This window comes from Antechinus flavipes, chromosome 6 (genome assembly GCF_016432865.1).
Source record: "Antechinus flavipes isolate AdamAnt ecotype Samford, QLD, Australia chromosome 6, AdamAnt_v2, whole genome shotgun sequence".
NCBI classification, from domain to species: Eukaryota; Metazoa; Chordata; class Mammalia; order Dasyuromorphia; family Dasyuridae; genus Antechinus; species Antechinus flavipes.
The window spans coordinates 136,147,169-136,165,464 of NC_067403.1; the positions used below are offsets into that span (position 1 = coordinate 136,147,169).

The 18,296-nt window shown below is 37.1% G+C and overlaps 1 protein-coding gene and 1 long non-coding RNA gene across 2 annotated transcripts in view; one reads left to right on the forward strand and one right to left on the reverse strand.

Annotated features, from left to right (window-relative positions):
- Positions 1-2,542: 2,542 nt before the first annotated feature.
- On the reverse strand, positions 2,543-13,446 carry LOC127540543 (uncharacterized). Its single transcript, XR_007948220.1, has 3 exons — positions 13,263-13,446; positions 12,324-12,714; positions 2,543-5,944 (listed from the first exon to the last, which is right to left on the reverse strand). It is a non-coding gene; the product is annotated as an uncharacterized LOC127540543 (long non-coding RNA).
- The window catches only part of PAPSS1 (3'-phosphoadenosine 5'-phosphosulfate synthase 1), a 112,221-nt gene continuing 106,973 nt past the window's right edge, over positions 13,049-18,296 (forward strand). Inside the window, exons 1-2 of the mRNA XM_051965260.1 lie at positions 13,049-13,159; positions 13,446-13,545. Coding sequence (XP_051821220.1) covers positions 13,486-13,545 — 60 coding nt within the window. The 5' untranslated portion in view covers positions 13,049-13,159; positions 13,446-13,485. The remainder of the gene's footprint in view (positions 13,160-13,445; positions 13,546-18,296) is intronic.

An 18,296-nucleotide genomic window follows, 5' to 3' on the forward strand; every position in this document is an offset into this window, starting at 1 on the left:
CTCCCAGGTGTGTCTGGACCTCTCCCTGCAGGGATTAAATAAATGCTTTCTCTTTGTACCTGAAGATGTTGCTGATATGTTAATTTGGGAAAGGGAGTCTTGCACAAGCCCCACACATTATCTATTTATTTAAAAAATTTCAACAGCATTTTATTTTCCCAGTTACATGTGAGAATAGTTTTCAACATTCATTTTTCTAAGACTTAGAATTTCAAAGCTTTTTTCTCCTCTTTTCCTTACCTCTTCTCTCCCCAAGACAGCAAGCAATCTGGTATAAATTACACATGTACAATTATTTAAAATACATTTATATATTAGTCATTTTGTGAAAGAAAAATGAGGACAAAAGCAAAAACATGAGGAAAAAGAAAAGTGAAAATAGTATGCTTCTATTTGCACTCAGTCTCTGTAGTTCTCTCTCTGGATGCAGATGGCATTTTGTAACCTAATCTATTGAAATTGTGTTGGATCACTGTATTTCTGAGAAGAGCTAACTACCAAAGTTGACCATCATATAATCTTACTTTTATTGTATATAATGTTCTCCTGGTTCTGCTCACTTAGTATCAATTCATGTAAATCTTTCCAGGCTTTTCTGAAATTAGTCTGCTCATCATTTCTAACCGAACAATAATATTCCTTACATTATATATCCTAAATTATTTAGCCATTCCACAACTAAGGGCATCCATTCAATTTCTAATTCCTTGCCACTATAAAAAGAGCTGCTACAAATATTTTTGCATATGTGGATCCCTTTCCCTCTTTTATGATCTTTTTGGGACACAGATCCAGTATTATTATTACTGCATCAAAGGTTATGCACAGTTTGATTAAAAACTTTGGGCATAGTTCCAAATTGTTTTCCTGAATGGCTGGATCAGTTCACAACTCTACCAAGAATACATTAGTGTTCCAGTTTTCCCACATCCCCGCCAACATTTACCAGAATCTTTTCCTGTCATCTTAGCCAATCTGATAAGTATCTGAGATGACCCCTTAAAGTCACTTAACCCCAATTGCCTCAGCAAATAAATAAATAAAGCAAGAAATAAAGAAAGAAAAGAAAAAGAAAAACCTACCCAGCAAAATTGAGTATAATTTTACAGGGGAAAGAATGGACCTTTAACAAAATAACTTCCAAGTATTCCTGATAGTGGATTCGAGTTCAGTAGACAATTTGACAAAGAGCAGTCAAGTGTTAACACAAAAAGATAAGCATGAATAAAAAAAAGTCAAAGCAATGGAGCATGAGAAAGAAGTAGAAATTCTTATATGAATTCAAGTAGAAAATAATTATATAAACATAGTTGGGTACAGATTCACTTATTGAACAGGGAAGTGGGAAGTAGAGAAGTTAAGAGAAAGGAAAAACACATGTGCAAAAATGTTTATAGTAGCTCTTTTTGTTGTGGCAAGGAATCAGAAATTGAATGGGTATTCATCAGTTGGGGAATGGCTGAATAAGTTAGGATATATTAATGTAATGGAATATTTCTTATAGTTCTATATAGAACTATAGTAGAACTATATAGAACATAGTTTTGTAAGAAACGATAAGCAGACTAATTTCAAAAAAGCCTGGAAAGTCTTACAGGAACTGACACTAAGTGAACTGAGTAAGGGAAGTGATATGAACGAGGAGAACATTATACAAGTAAAAGCAAGATTATATGATGATCAACTATGGATAGACTTAGCACTTCTTAGCAATACAGTGATCCAAGACAATTCCAACAAACTTGGGATAAAAAAACGCCATCCATATCCAGAGGGAGAACTATGAAGACTGAATGTAAATAGAAGCATACAATTTTAACCTTTTTTTTTTTTTTTTTTTTTGGTTTGCTTTTTTTACCTTGTGTTTTTTGCTTTTGATTTGCTTTTTCCTGGATAGTATGACTAATAAGGAAAGATGTTTAAAATAATTGTATATGTACAACTTATATCAGATTGCTTGCTGTCTTGGGAAGGAAGGGAGATAAAGGAGGTAAGGAAAAATTGGAACTCAAAATCTTACAAAAATTAACATTGGAAATTATCTTTACATGTATTTGGAAAAATGAAATACTGAGAAAAAAAGATAAAGGGGAGGAAAAAAGGGAGGGGAGATTAAGAAAGGAAATAGTAAAATACACAACAGACCCAAAGAGGGCACAGGAACAAAGGAAATGCTAACTAAAAGAAAATAAATTGTAGACAAATACAGTTAGTAGTCAACTGTGACTGTAAAGGTGAATGGGATGAAATCAATCAGAAAACATAAAAGGAGAGCAACCTAGATTAGAAAACAGATGCTAACAGTTTGTTGTTTACAAGAAACACATTTAAAACAGAATACACAGTTAAAAGCAAAAGGGCTGAAACAGAATCTATTACATATTTCACCTGAAGTTAAAAAAAAGGCAAGGATAGCAATTATGATTTCAGGTAAAGCAAAAACAAAACCAGACAGAATTAAAAGAGATAATCAGGAAAGCTATTTTGCTAAAAGTTACAGTCAACAATTAATTACTAATAATACTAAAGACAAGCATCAAAATTCTTTATAAAAAAATTATAACTTTTTATTGACAGAACATATGTATGGGTAATTTTTTACAACATTATCCCTTGCACTCCTGTTCCGACTTTTCCCTTCCCTCCCTCCATCCCCTCCTCTAGATTAACTATACCTGTTAAATATGTTATAGTATATCCTAGATACAATATATGTGTGCAAAACTGTACAGTTCTCTTGTTGCAAAAGAAGAATTGGATTCAGAAGGTAAAAATAACCTGGGAAAAAAAATAACTGGGAAAACCACATTCATTTCCCAGTGTTCCTTCTTTGGGTGTAGCTGATTATGTCCATCATTGGTCAATTGGAACTTAATTAGATCTTCTCCTTGTCGAAGATACCCACTTCCATCAGAATATATCCTCATATAGTATTGTTGTTGATGTGTATAATGATCTGGTTCTGCTCATTTCACTCAGCATCAGTTCATGTAAGTCTTTCCAACCCTCTCTATGTTCATCCTGCTGGTCATTTCTTACAGAACAATAATATCCCATAACATTCATATACTACAGTTTACCCAATCATTCTCCAATTGATGGCATCCATTCGTTTTCCAGTTTCTAGCCATTACAAAAAGGGTTGCCACAAACATTTTGGCACATATAGGTCCCTTTCCCTTCTTTATATCTCTTTGGGATATAAGGCCAGTAGTAACACAAGCGTCAAAATTCTTAAAGAAAAGTAAAATTAATTAAAATTAGAAAGTAGTTATAACAGTGAAGGACTGTAACTCTACATATTACTAAGAAAATTCAGCAGGAAGAGTTAGAAAAATTCTAATAAAAATAAACACAGACAGTATAAAATACTTGGGAGCATACCTTCTAATCTTCACACTGGAATTCGGAATACAATTAAAACACACTCTTCATATAAAGACCTAAATAATTATAGAGATAGTAATTGCTCAGCTGTATACCAAACTAAATGATAAAAATGACAATATTTATTAAATTACTTATCCATTGTCATACCAAACTTCCAAAGAATTACCTTATATAGTGCTTTAGAAAAAAAAAAGGTAACAAAATTCTTCAGGAAAAATACAAAGTCAGGAACATCAAGATAATCAAAGACAAAAAAATGGGAAGGAGTCCTAGCAATATCAGATCTCAAACTGAGGTAAACAGCTCTTTTGGGGGGAAGTGATGAGGTGCACAAAACTATAGTATCAAGCTGTAACTGTCAACACAATTTGGTACTGTGTATGAAGTTAGAGAGATTGAACAGTGGAACAGATTAGGCACATAATATATAGAAGCAAATCAGCACAGTGTTTGCTAAGTTCAAAGATCCAAGCTATTAGGACAAGAATCCATTACTCAACAAAAACTGTTGAGAAAATTGTAGTGTGGTAGAAACTAGGCACAGAACAATAACTTATACCATATACCAAGAAAAGCTCAAAATGGGTATATGATTTAGATAAAACAGGCAACATCATATGCAAATTAGTGGTTCATGGAAGAATTTATCTATTAGATCTGTGGTTAGAGTTCATGACCAAACAAAAAATAAAGAGGTTCATGGGAGATAAAATGAACAATATTGATTACATAAAAATAAAAAGCATTTGTACAAATAAAATAAAGCTAAAATTAGGGAAAAAAAAAAAACAGAAACTGGGAAAAACATTTTTGTAGTAAACTGTTCTAACAAAGGTTTTTCTTCTGAAATATATATAGAACTGAGTCAAATTTACAAGAAAAAGAGCCATTCCCCAACTGATAAAATGATTAAAAGATAAAAGGCAATTCAGAGGAAAAAATCCAAGTTATCAATTGCTGCATGAAAAAATACTCTAAATCATTAAGAGAAATGCAAATTAAAATAAGTCTGAGGTATCACCTGATGCATATCAGACTTGCTAATCTGACAAAAAGGGAAAATAACAGATGCTGAAAGAAAAATAGGTGTACTAATGCACTGTTGGTGGAGCTAAGAACTGGTCCTGCTATTCTGGAGACCTATTTGGAAAATATATGCATACTTTTATTTCATATGTAATATCATATGATATAATAAATAGCCTTATGTCCAAAAGGGTATTTATTATAATTATATATTTTGATCTTACTAGGGTCAATGCCACTACTATTTATTATATTTGTTATTTATTTATTATAAAAGTGCATATATTTTGACCCTACTAAGGTCAAAATGACACTACTAGGCCTATATCTCAAAGAAAGGGGAAAAGATTCATATGTACAAAAATATTCATAGCAGCTCTTTTTATGTTTGGAGAATGATTGAAGAAGTTTTGGTTTATGATTGATGAAGGAGATGGTTTCAGAAAAATCTGAGAGGAGTTCTATGAACTTCCAAAATGAAGTGAGCTGTGAAGATAATTACATTTGAAAGGCTTAGTAACTGATCAACACACAATTCCGAAGGACTCATGCTGAAATGTTACCCACTTTCAAACAGAGAAAAGATGGACTCATATTCCAAATTGAAACCTATTTTTTCTTTTCCCTTGTTCCTTCCTTCCTTACACATGGCTAAAAGTTGATGTTTGTTTTGTATGCTTATGTGTATGTGTGTGTGTGTGTGTGTGTGTGTGTGTATGCATGTATATATGTGAAATATATACACATTTACACTATGGGGAATAGAAAGATAAGGTGAAGAACTTACAGGAATGTATGAATTCTTTTTTCTGTATTTTATTTTCATTATTTCTGTGTTTCCCCTATGACCTGTATAATATATGCAAGCTCATATTTACTTGAGCCTTGGCCAGCTATAAACATATTTCCTTAACCTGAGCTGATGACAATTATTGGTATTTGACATTTATCGATATTTAGTCTATTAGCTTGACCACTATCTGCTTGATTAAACCTGAAGGCCTGATTTTCTGTTTCTTAGAAATCAGGAGATTTTGGGGAAACAGAAACCTTCCATTCCAATCTCCCCAAATAACAACAACCAATTAGATGCCTCCCCCTCCCCTTCTCAATGCTCTCTTACTTGTGATGTAATTTCTTGTATAAAAGCTATTTATCTTTACTACTTCTTTAGCCCTCCTACTGTGAGCTTTCTCTTTCTTACAGCGCAATGGGACAGCTCATTCTCCAGAGGTTTTTAATAAACAACTTTTCTGCCTTCTACTGAGTGACCTCTGAGTAGTCATTTTGGGTAAGGGTCTTCTACATCCCTCACATTTTGGGGGCTTTCCGGGATAGGGTCTTTGTGGGAGATGTCTTGTGTGCACCCTGAACAGGGACAGGCACCCATGGAGTAGTTTTCTCCATGGTCTCTGGCTCTGGGTGAGCAGCCTCCTTTCCCTCTTAGTCAATGACGTGAGGCAGGGATACTCAGTGGAATGCAGAATTGAAGACTGAAGGAAGTAGAGTCCTGATGGCTGGCAGCAATCTGAAAAGAAACACGTGTTCTTGAGGTAAAGCTCCTGAGAAGTCTAGGGGGTCTATTGGCTGGGTGTAATGGGCTGAGGCTTGAGTTGATGCACTGAGGTCCCAAGAACGTGAGGCTAAATAGTAATTGGACCATACTCTATTAATATACATGCTTGGAGAAAGAATGGCCCCCGCCCACTCTTTGTGCAAGTCCTGATGTGTTGTATAGAAAATGACGTTTCTGGTGGGTGGAGGCAGGGGAGTGGAAGAGGAAGGGGAAGGAGAAACTGCTGGCTGGTATCTTGACACAGCTGCTTGCATTGCCATTGCGATGGCCCTTCAGCTCAGGTCTCTGTCTGCTAGCTGGCTTCCTGTTGCAGCTGCCCATATTGCTATTTCAATCCTTCTTGCCCATATTGCTATCGCAATCTTTTTTCACCTCTTCATTTCAATAAAGATTGAAGATTTTTCCCTTAACCTGAATTCCTGACTCCGGCTGATTTTAAATATGCGGTCATTACAGCTGGGTTGAGGGAGACCCTGAGGGATTAACCCTCCTAAATTTATTTTTGATGTGGATCCCAATGATACAGAACTTTTCCTAAGGAAGCTCTCGGGTGGCTGCAGGGGTGTGAAGGTAATGAAGGGCTACACACCTGGACTAGGTCCAAGGTGGTAAAATGGTATAGAAGCAGTCCAAAAATTTGTATAAGGACATTACCTAGGGAATTCAAGACTGGGATGAATTCCCAGATATAAAAGGGAAGAAAACTGGGAAGATATATATCCCAGGACTATTTGGGTATATCAGACTTAAATCTGTATGTAAAAGGTGAAAATAGTTTGCGTTTGTCTGTGTGTGTGTGTCTACTTTGCATTTTTTGTTCTGTATTATAAGTTAGCAGCTTGTAGAGATAAGAATTCAGCCTCTGTGTTGCAGGCTTAGAAAAATATCAGGCTGAATTGTTTGAAGTGGAATTCATTCAGAGTGGCAATTCTTTCAGAGTGCTTCAGAAGGTAATTTGGGAACTAGTTTTGGGCTTCTCAAGAAAAGAAAATCTTTTTTTCTCTCTCTCCCTCTGCCTCTGGCAGTGGCTTTGCAGGAAGGGGGAAAGAAGAGGGAAAATAAAAACAGAGACTGAAAGTTTGGAAAGTTTTGAGAAAATAGAAGAACAGTGGCTATCACTCCTGTAAACAAGGAGCTCTGTGGAGGCTTGTGGATTCCTGCCAGAAAAAAATTTTTTTTTCAAGGTAAAGCAAGGATTGGTGCTTAATTCTTTCCTGGCTTACTAAAGAAAAGAAGTTTGAATGGAATATCTAGGTAGATTTTAGGAAATTTCACAAACTAAAATACTGGTTAATTTTAAAATAACTTTAAATTGGTGGGTGTATTAAGATTGGAAACTTAAGACTGAAAATAATAAACTGCAGATATTGGAAGGGAGGAATAAAAATAGAGTAAGAGAGGCAAATAGTTGAACATGGGGGCGCTCTGACCTGTTGGACCTGTGGGAAAACTAGGTGTGTTTCTAAAAATTGTGCCAGGAGAAGAAAGAAAAATCATTATTAGAAAGTTTGCTTTCATGGAGTTAGAGAACAGAAAGTTTAAGAAGACTAAACTGGGTAATTGTCTGCAATATTTAAGAGTTTTAGGAACTTACTATATTTTAAAGAGGTACTATAATTTAGAAATTGAAATAAAATTGAAATTGGGGGAAATAATTTTACTGTTGCCTTGTACATGTTAGATTTATTCTGGGTAAAAATCTTAAGAATTGTTTGAATATTGTGGCCTTTACAATAGAAGAAACTTTTCTTTTCTTTTTTTTTTTTTTTATATTTGGTTGGACTTCAAATTGAAATATAGGTTATTAAACAAAATGCCAGTAGAATTCCTTGGGGGGGGGGGGAGAGGGGGCGTGTTTGTATCTCCCTACATAAATGGTATGTTGCTTTCTAGAAATATTGGGCAATTTGTAAACTATAAGTTTTATGAAATTTGGTTCAAAATTAATTGTGAATCTTGAAGTTTAAAGTTTAAAAAGGTGATTTGAAGACAAGGGAAAAGAGAGATTGATTTACAAAAGCAATTAATAGTTTAAATGGAGCATCTAGTCAAGAAGGGTTACAGAGAGATGGGACAGGAGAATGAAGGTGATTTAAGGAGAATTGATTAGTAGCAGCAGATTATTTCAAGAAGAAATCAGTGGGAAAAAGAAGTAACTGGTTGGAAAGGGTAGTCACAGAGAGACAGCTGTGAGACTGGATGTGTATTTGCATGGGGAGCAAAAGAGCAGCAGTGGAAAGCTGCAGCCACTTTTGGCTGAAGAAAACAAATGGTGATTTAAAGGGACAGGATATTCTTGCAAGATGTTAATTGAATATTTGTTTGTTTCAATACATAATGGTTATGAATGTTAAAGAATATGATCAGAAATGTGGTATATAGTTTGAAAGGGTTATTTCAAAAAAGTTTAATTGATCTTTTCAAGAACTTTGCAGATTCTTTTTATGTGAAAATAGCAAGTTTTAATTAATTATATTGATGCCAATTATCTGAAAGGGACTCCAAGAATAATAGTTTTTGTCTTCTTCCTTTTGAAAATATTTTTGTTGTGAATAATATGTAGTTTGGGATTTTTCTCTGTATTGGGTATTTTAAGAGCAAAATGATTGGTGTAATCAACTTATTCAAGACTCTACTTGGGTATATAAGAATTGTGTGAATTTTCTGGGATAAATTTCTTACTGTTACTGATATAAGGTCATGGTAAATAACTGGGATTTATCTGAAACTTTGCAGATAAAATTCTTTGGGCTTATAGTTAATACTATTTGGAAGTTTTAAAGCTCCACTCTCTTATGTGCTGAAGGTTGAGTTTTAATTGCTTATGTTATGTTATAGTTATGTTCTTGCATTTTTTTTTCCCTCTTGTGACTGATTTCCATGATCAGAGCAATAGTTAATAAGAACTGTTAATGCAATTCAAACATGTCATACTTTGCTGTTTCCAATCCGGTTATATATAATTATTATATCCTAAAGACTTAGGCAAATGAGTATTTAGCTTGGTCATATGTCTGTTACTGGATATTTGTGTCTGTGGATATTCAGGTTTTTAAGTTTCTAAATGATAAAAGAACAATTAACAATGGTCTGTGAAATCTAACTGTTGTTTTATTTATTGGGAATATAGCTGATGGCCATTTACTTGCCTTGTGAAGCATGCTCAGCTGCTAGCTCTTCACATTTGGCAGCAGTCTGGTGAATCAAGTCTTTCTATCTCAGACTGTTCTAACCTTGTTAGATTTGGTTTTTTGTTGTTCTAGATTTTGGTCAAATTACAGATTATTGAACCTCTTCTGAAACATGGATCAGCCCATCTGAAGCTTAGATTGACACCATACCCATCCCTCTGCTTGGACTGAGAGCTAGTTCTTCGCCCATTTCTCAGCATGAAGCAGTTTTTGAATGAGACCATCACCTATGCTTCTGATATAATTTGGTCTGATGTGGGGGACTTGGGAATGGTTGATGAATGACTGTTAAACCCTGACTTGGTCATCTATTACTGTGTGTTTAAGATTTGGGATGGAAATTGTGAAAATTGGTAACTGTTCCTGTTAAGGAAGTTATAAGATGTTTATAATATCTATGTTCACTTCAGAATATGTAATTGTTTGAGGGATTTTATTTATTTTTTAGGAAACTCCTCCTGTACTAGTCTGTTATATATAGGAACTTTAATTCACTCTTGGGATTTATACGTGGGATGGTTATTTGACTTTTTTTTTTTTTTTTTGGATGATTCCTTTCCATGAAAAAAAAAGAGGAAGAGATAGGGAAGTAAGGAAACTGGTCGATTTTTCTCAAAATACCTAAAAGAGTGGAAACCCTTAGTTTTCTGTTCACTTTGCCTTAAGTACTTCTGCCCCACCCTCTATATCACCAGTTCAGATTGAATCGGAAGTCCTTAAGCAGTCCTTTTTTGTTTTTACTATATTTTAGCTTTTTAAACCCTTATTCTGTGGAAATGCCCTGGCAGACTTAGTTTTTGGGACTATTTTGTTTTTTGGAAATCTCCAAGATAAAGGCACCTGTCTTGGGACTGGCAGTCTTCAGCCCTGTAACCCCAGTTTCTTAATTGGTATCTCAGCATTTTCAATAACATTGCAGTTTTGAGATCAACCCTTTAAAGTTCGGGGTTTGCCTGCCTTCATGGTCTAATTGTGCATGCTCTGATAGTTCTGCTCAGAAATCTGTATTCTACTTGCAGCCTGTTCTTCTAGGTGGGGACAGGTGGAGGTACTCCAAGCCTCACCCATCTCCCCTGGAGTGGGGTGCCCTTCTGAATGGGCAGCATGACTGCCTTGAGCCCTGCTATTCTCTATATAAGCAGAAGCTGAGTTAAGTGCACAAATGACTACAGACCACCTAACACAGTGACCTGTCCATCTCAAACTGGATTCTCTGGCTGAGATGAAGACCTTTGTATTGCTGTTAACTTGGAGGTTGTCAGGGAGAGACTTGCCCTTCCCATAAGTCCTTGCATATTCTAGTTTCATTTTGATTTATTTGCCTCACATTGGATGGCCAAAATTATGGTGCTGAGACCTCCCCAGTATCCAGGGGGAGGTAATTCAAATATTCAGGAGAATGTGTAATGTTGTGCCTCAGTTTCCCTTGATTGTCATCTTTATTTATCTTTGTATTTTTATGTCTGCCAAATGCCAATCTGTTCTGTGATACGATAGTTGGTGGAAGCAATTTTTATGGTATGGATTTATTACAATCAATGGTATTATCCTGTTGCCACTATGTCTACCCTGTATAATTACATTAGTAACCAGAATACTTCAACAATCTCTATAAAAATATTGCATACAAAAGATGCTATTAAAATGATGATTCTTCAGAGAAAAGGCTAAAATGTATTAGAGGGAGATGATCTTGATGGTGAACTTGATAAGCAATGTATAGATATGTTAACTGATTCTGAACAGTGTGTGAGTTCTTCACAGAAATATGATAAAAATCATTTACATATTACAAGGGGGAGTTGTGGGGAATAGAGAGATAAGGTGAAGAACTTACAGGAATGTATGAATTCTTTTTCTATATTTTATTTTCATTATTTCTGTGTTTCCCCTATGACTTGTATAATATGTGCAGGCTCATATTTACTTGAGCCTTGGTCAGCTATAAATATATTTACTTAACCTAAGCTGACGACATTTATTGGTATTTGACATTTATCAATATTTAGTCTATTAGCTTGACCACTATCTGTTTGATTAAGCCTGAAGGCCTAATTTTCTGTTTCCTAGAAATCAGGAGATTTCGGGGAAACAGAAACCTTCCATTCCAATCTCCCCAAATAGCAACAACCAATAGCCTCCTCCTCCCCTTCTCAATGATCTCTTACTTGTGATGTAATTTCCTATATAAAAGCTATGTATCTTTGCTACTTCTTTAGCCCTCCTATTGCGAGCTTTCTTTCTTGGCGCAATAGGACAGCTCATCCTCTGGAGGTTTTTAATAAACAACTTTTCTGCTTTTTACTGAGTGATCTCAGTAGTCATTTTGGGTAAGGGCCTTCTACATCCCTCACAACACAAAGCATGTACATATGCATACATGTATATATATACCTATAATTACATATAAATATGTGTGTATATTTGTTTTTCTTGCCTTCTCAACAGGTGAGGAAGGGGAGAAGAGAAAATTTGGAACTGAAAATAAAATAAAATTGAATTATAAAAATGTCTGAGGAATTATTGGCTAGTGGATTAACCCAGCTAATTCTCATTTGTTTGGGGAAATAAGGCAGATTTGGAAGTCTTGCTCTAGAGATAGTAAAAAAAAAAAAAATTGTATCAAGATGAGATGATATAAATATGGAAGATTATTTTTTAAAAATCTAATACAAATCTTGATATTTTTAGAAGATAGAAGATTTGGGAGTAGGGTAGGGAAAGAAATGCCTAAGAGAATTAAAAAAAAAAATTGGAGATGGACCTAACATCATAAAATTATAGATTTTGAGATAGTTGGGGCATTTGATGTCATCTAGTCCAACCTGAGGCAGGTCAAGATAGAACCAAGTCATCTAGGTGATAAAGTAGGTACAGCCCATAGGCTTGTTGGTAGAAAGCCCAGAATCTGAACCCTATCTCAGAAACTTTTTAGTGGTCTAACTCTGGACAGGAACTGTCTCCCTTCTGGCAAAATGGGGACAAAAATGACCAGTTGCCCAAGATTCAGAATTTGGTGGTGAGGGAGTCCTCATTCTTCCCTCCCCCTCTATATCCAAAGCCTGCCAACTTCATTTTTGCAACAACCTTTTCTACTACTCTCCACAGATAACTGCCATTTTTATGTAGATTTTCATTACCTCAGGCTTGAAATATGTTGGTAGTCTGCTTGTGGTCTTCTACCAGAGATTTATTCCCACTCAATTACACCCTCCACTCAGTTGCCATACACTCCATAATCCAGTGACATTGGATTTTCGATCCGACTCAAGGAATTTTCAGTAGTTCCCCACTCTAGAACATTCTCCTTACTCATTTCCAACTCCTATCTTCTTTGGCTTCCTTCAGATCCTTTCCTCTGGATACCTCCAATGGATCCTGTCTAGTTTTGTTTATTTGCATGTTGTTTTCCTCAGACATGAAGCTCATTGAGGCAGGGAATGCCCTTTCCCTTTATTTTTATCTTCATACTTAGCACTTGATAGGCTCTTAAATGTCCGTTCATGACACCTCCAAAATTTCTTTAAAAGTCTACATCAGATAGGAACAGGAAGAACAACATATTAACTTTATGGTTAAAAAAAGAAAAACACTAAAATCGGGTCACAATAAAAGACGTCCTTCAGCAGCTGCCAGACAGGCAGATCCAGCACCTTCTACTACGCCGTTCTAGTGCGCAAGCGCAATTTCTCCAGCGCTCTCCCAACCCCAAGAAGCCTGAAATTACGAGGAGACCGAGACTGAGGGACGCGCTCTTACGTCAATGACAAAGGCCGAGAAACGAATCTCATGCCACCTCTGGCCTCCCTCCAAGATCCCAGTCTTCTTAGCGGGTTTGCGCCGACGCAAACTCTTTTCCCTTTTTTCCGCCTCCACTCACTTTGGCTTCCGACGCGCACGCGCAAAGGAGATCCCGCCACTTCTCAGCCACCCCACTTCCCTCCGGGCTCCCCCCTTTCTGAGGGCTCGCACCGACGTAAGCAGTCTCTTCCACACCAACTCTTCTCTTTTCCCACTCCTTTCCCATAGGTTTATTTGGGCCGCGCCCGTGCGCTCTCGCTCCTCCCCACCCACCCTACCCTGCTAGCTCCTAGCTTGTCCTCTTCGAGAGCTCGCGGAACACCAGCTATCTTCTTCTCAGTTTGGTTTTCGCGCACGCGCGGGCTCACCCTTCTAGCCACCCCTCCCATTCAATGCCCCGCCCCTTCAGTCCCCGCCCCCGCCTCCGCCCCTCACGCACCTTCCTTACTTTCCACTTCCAGCCAGCAGCATTCTTCAACCTCAGTGTGAACCTCGGCAGCCATGGAGCTCCCTGGTAGCTTGTGCAAGAAAGTCAAGTTGACCAACCAAGGGCAGAACTGGGTGAGCGCCCAAGGCCGGGTACTAGGAGGCGGGAGCCTCTTATTCCCTGCAGTCCAAGAGGGAGGGCTGGCGGCTTGGGGTATCTGGGGAGCAGTGCCGGGGGCGGGGCGGGGGCTGTGCTGATGTGGCAGGGTCTGCTTAGCTCGGGGCTGGAGACCCATGGGGCACCGCCTCTCCTCTCCTTACCCCTCCCCCCCTCATGAGGAGACGTCGCCTTCTTTCCCCACCCCAGTGCAGCTGGAGATCTAGCCTTCACTTCTTTCTCATACTCCTCTTCAAAAAGCGGACTTAGTAGCATCCGCAGCCTGCACTATTTAGGCTGTCTACTGAATGGTAGCCTTAAAAAAAAAAATATAGGTTGCGCCCCTCCCCCATCCTTTACTCGGTCCTTTCTCCCTTAGGACTAGGCTTTGGAAAGCATCCCGGCACTGTTGCCAGGTGGGCACCTTCCCCGTCTTTATTAGACTCTGCTTGGTCCTGAAGTGTTGCAGCTTTGGAGTTCGGTCTACCCCTCTTCTCTAAATCTGTAGTTAAAGTTACCCTTGTTTGCAACAATGTAGCCATTCACGGACCGAGAGCTAACCCGAACTGAGCAGCTTTTGTGACTGAGTTAACTAGTGACACAGTGCAAACCCTTGTGGCTGCCCCTGGAGCCTGGGTTTCTTGGAAGGTGTGCGGGAAAGTGTGTAGTTTGTATCGTTTTCAGCTCCTGTCAGTTGATTTTTGGTGCTTTAGTCACGTCTTGATGGCACTGTTTTTTCTCACTAGCTATAAGACAAATTTATAAAAGCATCGGTGGGCCTCTAGTTTGAGTAATGGAACAAGTTGATGGATCCAGGTCTAATCAACAACCTTTTATTAACCTAGTACTGTGTGCCAAGCCCTGGAAAGCATTCAAATATGTTACCCCGGCTGGATTTTAAAAAAATACTAAAGGCCGGGGAACATTGTTTTGTTTATTTTATAACCCTTATTTCTCCAGGTATTCATTTACCTTCACTCATTTTACTGACACCCCTTCCCCCCCTTCCCATATGGCATGAGCAAAAAGAGAGGTGGAAAGATGCTTTTCCACTAGTGGAAAGAGCAGCCATACCATCTGAAACTCCAGTCGAAGCAGGATTGGTTTATCAGTCCTCCTTAGAAGACAGCCTATACCTGTTCACTTACTTTTAAAGATAGAAGCCAAAGATTAACGAATCAGGTCCAAACATCTGCTAATTCTACTTCATTATTTTATTTTATTTTTTACAATTTATTCTTAATACACATTGCTTTATAAATCATGTTATAAATCAGAGCAAAAGGGAAAAACTATGGGGGAGGAAAAAAAAACAGAAAAAAGAACTGAACATAACATTTATGTTACATACTTCAACAAGACTTTACTGGTAAATAATTTTTCTTAACACTTTTATCAACTCCTCCACTCTCCACATTAATTCTTTCAAACTTTTTAATCCTTGGACCTTTCATAACTTCCCCTCATCTTTACTCTCAGATAAGAATCTTGCCTTGTATTTTACAGAAAATATTGAAAATACAGATAGTTCTCGCTTTAAATGTGACTCTCCATAAAGAATTTTGAAATACACATTATACTATGCTTTCTCTGCTTTCTTCCCCTCAGCTTGGTGCATTGTTGCGCCCCCTAATTCTCCGGAGGCCTTAAAAACCACAAAAGAACCTCTCCAAAATGAAAGCAGAATCAGCAATGTAGAAAGGCTACCTCTGCCAGTCCAGATTGGGGATTTGCTTGAGTCTTATACCAAGAGAAGAGACCTTTGCCCTGCTCTGCCCACCTCCCCTGATGTCTGATCCCCTCTGTCTTCTGTCTCTTTCAGCTTGGGTATCACATGTCTGTCTTCAGCTGCTGCATGTTGCCTCCTCTCCTCTCTGTGTGTTCTTTTTCTCAGTTCCTTCCAGGCCCTCATGTGGTTGGTTCTGGCCTCCTCCATGTTCCTCCTCCTGCTTTTGTTTCTCTGTGCCTGGGACCCATGTATCTTTAGAACTATGTGCTGGTTCTCTCCCTCTACAGTTATGGGACCTTCTCTTCCACATCTTGGGGCAAATTTGCATTATGTAAAAATTGCTTTGGATAGAGGTCTGTAAAATGTCCATTTAAATAAACAGTTTGCATTAGTTGTAAGTCTTCTCTTTCCCCTTAGATGACTTCTACTTCTCTTTCATCCCTATCTCACATGGTAAATGAGGTCTTAATTCTTTATGAAGGATAATCCTACCTGCACAAGTGATCCTAATTCATCTAATCTTCAACAGATTACCCTTTCTGTTGAACTCTTCCTAATCACTTTTTTCCCTACCTGCACAAGTGATCCTAATTCATCTAATCTTCAACAGATCACCCTTTCTGTTGTTCTTCCTAATCACTTTTTTTCAATCTCTCCTTTCCTCTGGCTCCTTTCCTATTGACTATTAGCATTCCTTTTTAACTTTTTAAACATCTCTTGAATATTCTCCCTTCTCTCTAACCTGGCTAGCTAATTTTAGTGCTGGAAAGCCATTCAAATATGTTACCCCGGCTGGATTTTAAAAAAATACTAAAGGCCAGGGAGCATTGTTATGTAGGTTTTCATTACCTCAGGCTTGAAATATTTTGGTAGTCTACTTGTTGATCTTCTACCACAGATCTATCCCCACTCAATTACACCCTCCACTTAGTTGCCATACAACACATCTTGATAATTGAAATAGCCTACTAGAGAGTCTTCCTGCCTCTAGGTCCTTCCCACTTCCCAGTCTATTCTCTTATCTGCCACTCAGGTGATTTTCTTTTACGTAAAGATCTGATCACACCCATTACTAAATAAACTTCACTGGCTCCCTATTGCCTCTAAGAATAAATGCAAAATACTCTGTTGGTTATTCAAAATCTTTTAAAACCTGGCCACCTCCTACTTTCCCAGTCGTCTTACACCTTACTCTGACATGTGCTTTTCCATCTTGTGACATTAGCCTCCTGACTGTTCCATGAACAAGACACTCTATATCTCTGCACTGGTCTTTTTTTCTGTCTGTCCTGTGTGATTGGAATGCTTTCTCTCCTTTGCTCTGTTGACTTTTCTGATTTTTAAATCCCAACTAAAATTCCACCTTCTACATTAAGCTTTCCCTTACTTCCCCTTCTTCATATAGCTGAACCAAACAAGATGTTTGTTACATATTGAATATAGAAGTAGATATTAGAACCATCTAATTGTCTTCTATTCAGCCAGTCATTAAATATATTAAAAAAAAATGTAAAACATTGATTCTACTCTCACTAAGTTTGGGGCATAAATGACATAAATATGATATTTATATTAATATGGAATGGGCTTATTTTAAATACATAAATATTTTAAAATTTATTATCTTAATTTCTAATATGATAAATATTAATTAATAAATTAAAAACACATAAACCAAAGTTCTTTGGAATCCTTAATAAAGAGTGTGAAGGTCTTGAGACCAAAAATTTAGATCATTTATCAACTGAGGAATGGCTCATAGTATAAAAGTTCCTTTATCATTTCCTTATTTAGCTTGGAAATGAGACATTTCTTAGAGAAACCCACTCTAAAGGTTTTTCCTAGGTTGTTTCCTTTTTAATCTTAGCTTTATTGAATCTGTATAAAACCTTTAAATTTTTATTTAAGACAAATTATCCATTTTATCTTCTTCAATCCTTTGGTCATTATTTTTTTTTTCTCTCCTTAGATTTGGATGCTTTTTTTTTTTCTTTTTTTCCAATTGATGATGTAATATTTTATATCTAGGTCACACATGTCTGTAACTTATTTTGATATGAAGTCTAAATTAAGTTCATTCATACTGCTTTCTAGTATTCGGAAAATTTTTAAATCAAATGGTGAATCCCTATTCTACTAGATAAGGTCTTTGTATATATCAAACACTAATGACAATTTTTGTGCGTACCTAAATTGTTCTATGATTATCTATTTTTTGGCCAATACCAATTTTATGTATAGTCATATTTCAAAATATTTCAAATCACTAAAAAGAGAAATGCAAATTAAAGCATTTCTGAAGATCTATCACATCCATCAGATTGACAGAGATGACCAACAAAACAAAGAGATAAATGTTGTAGGGGCTTTGAAGAAATGTTCAGTCAGTCAGTAAACATTTATTATTTACTAGAACCTTGTGCTAAGTTGTGGGGATGCAAAAAAAGGCAAAAGACAGCCCTTGTCCTTATAGAACTCACAAACTAATGAGAGAAAACAACATATAAAAAGAAATTGAAAAGGGTGAGAGGAAGGGAAAAGAAAAGTACTTGGACATTGGGACATGATGAAGATCTGCATCGTGAGATGTAGGCACTGGGAGGTCCCAGCACATGGGTCCTCAAACTGAGGATCTGGAAAGACTTTAACCTTCTTTAAACAGAGAGAAGGAAAAGTCTCAGAGCTAGGGAATACTGAGGAGAGGAGTAAGTTTTAGAGTTGAGTTAATCTTGTTGGAAGTTGAATTACTGAAGATAGTAATGATGTCCAGGAAAGCAGCTGGGTGGTAGATGCAACAGTCACTTGGATGCTCTGTTAGTGGACTTGTGAATGTTGTTTGTCCTTTTTGAAGAGAATCTGTGGCATTCCAGGTGAACTGGATCTAAATGAGGTATAGTTGCACAAACTCATCAACCTCACTCTTCCTTGAAGTCTAGTGGCAGGACAAAAGCCAAGATAACTGGTGATGGCCCAATTGCCTGACAGAACTCTAAGCACTTC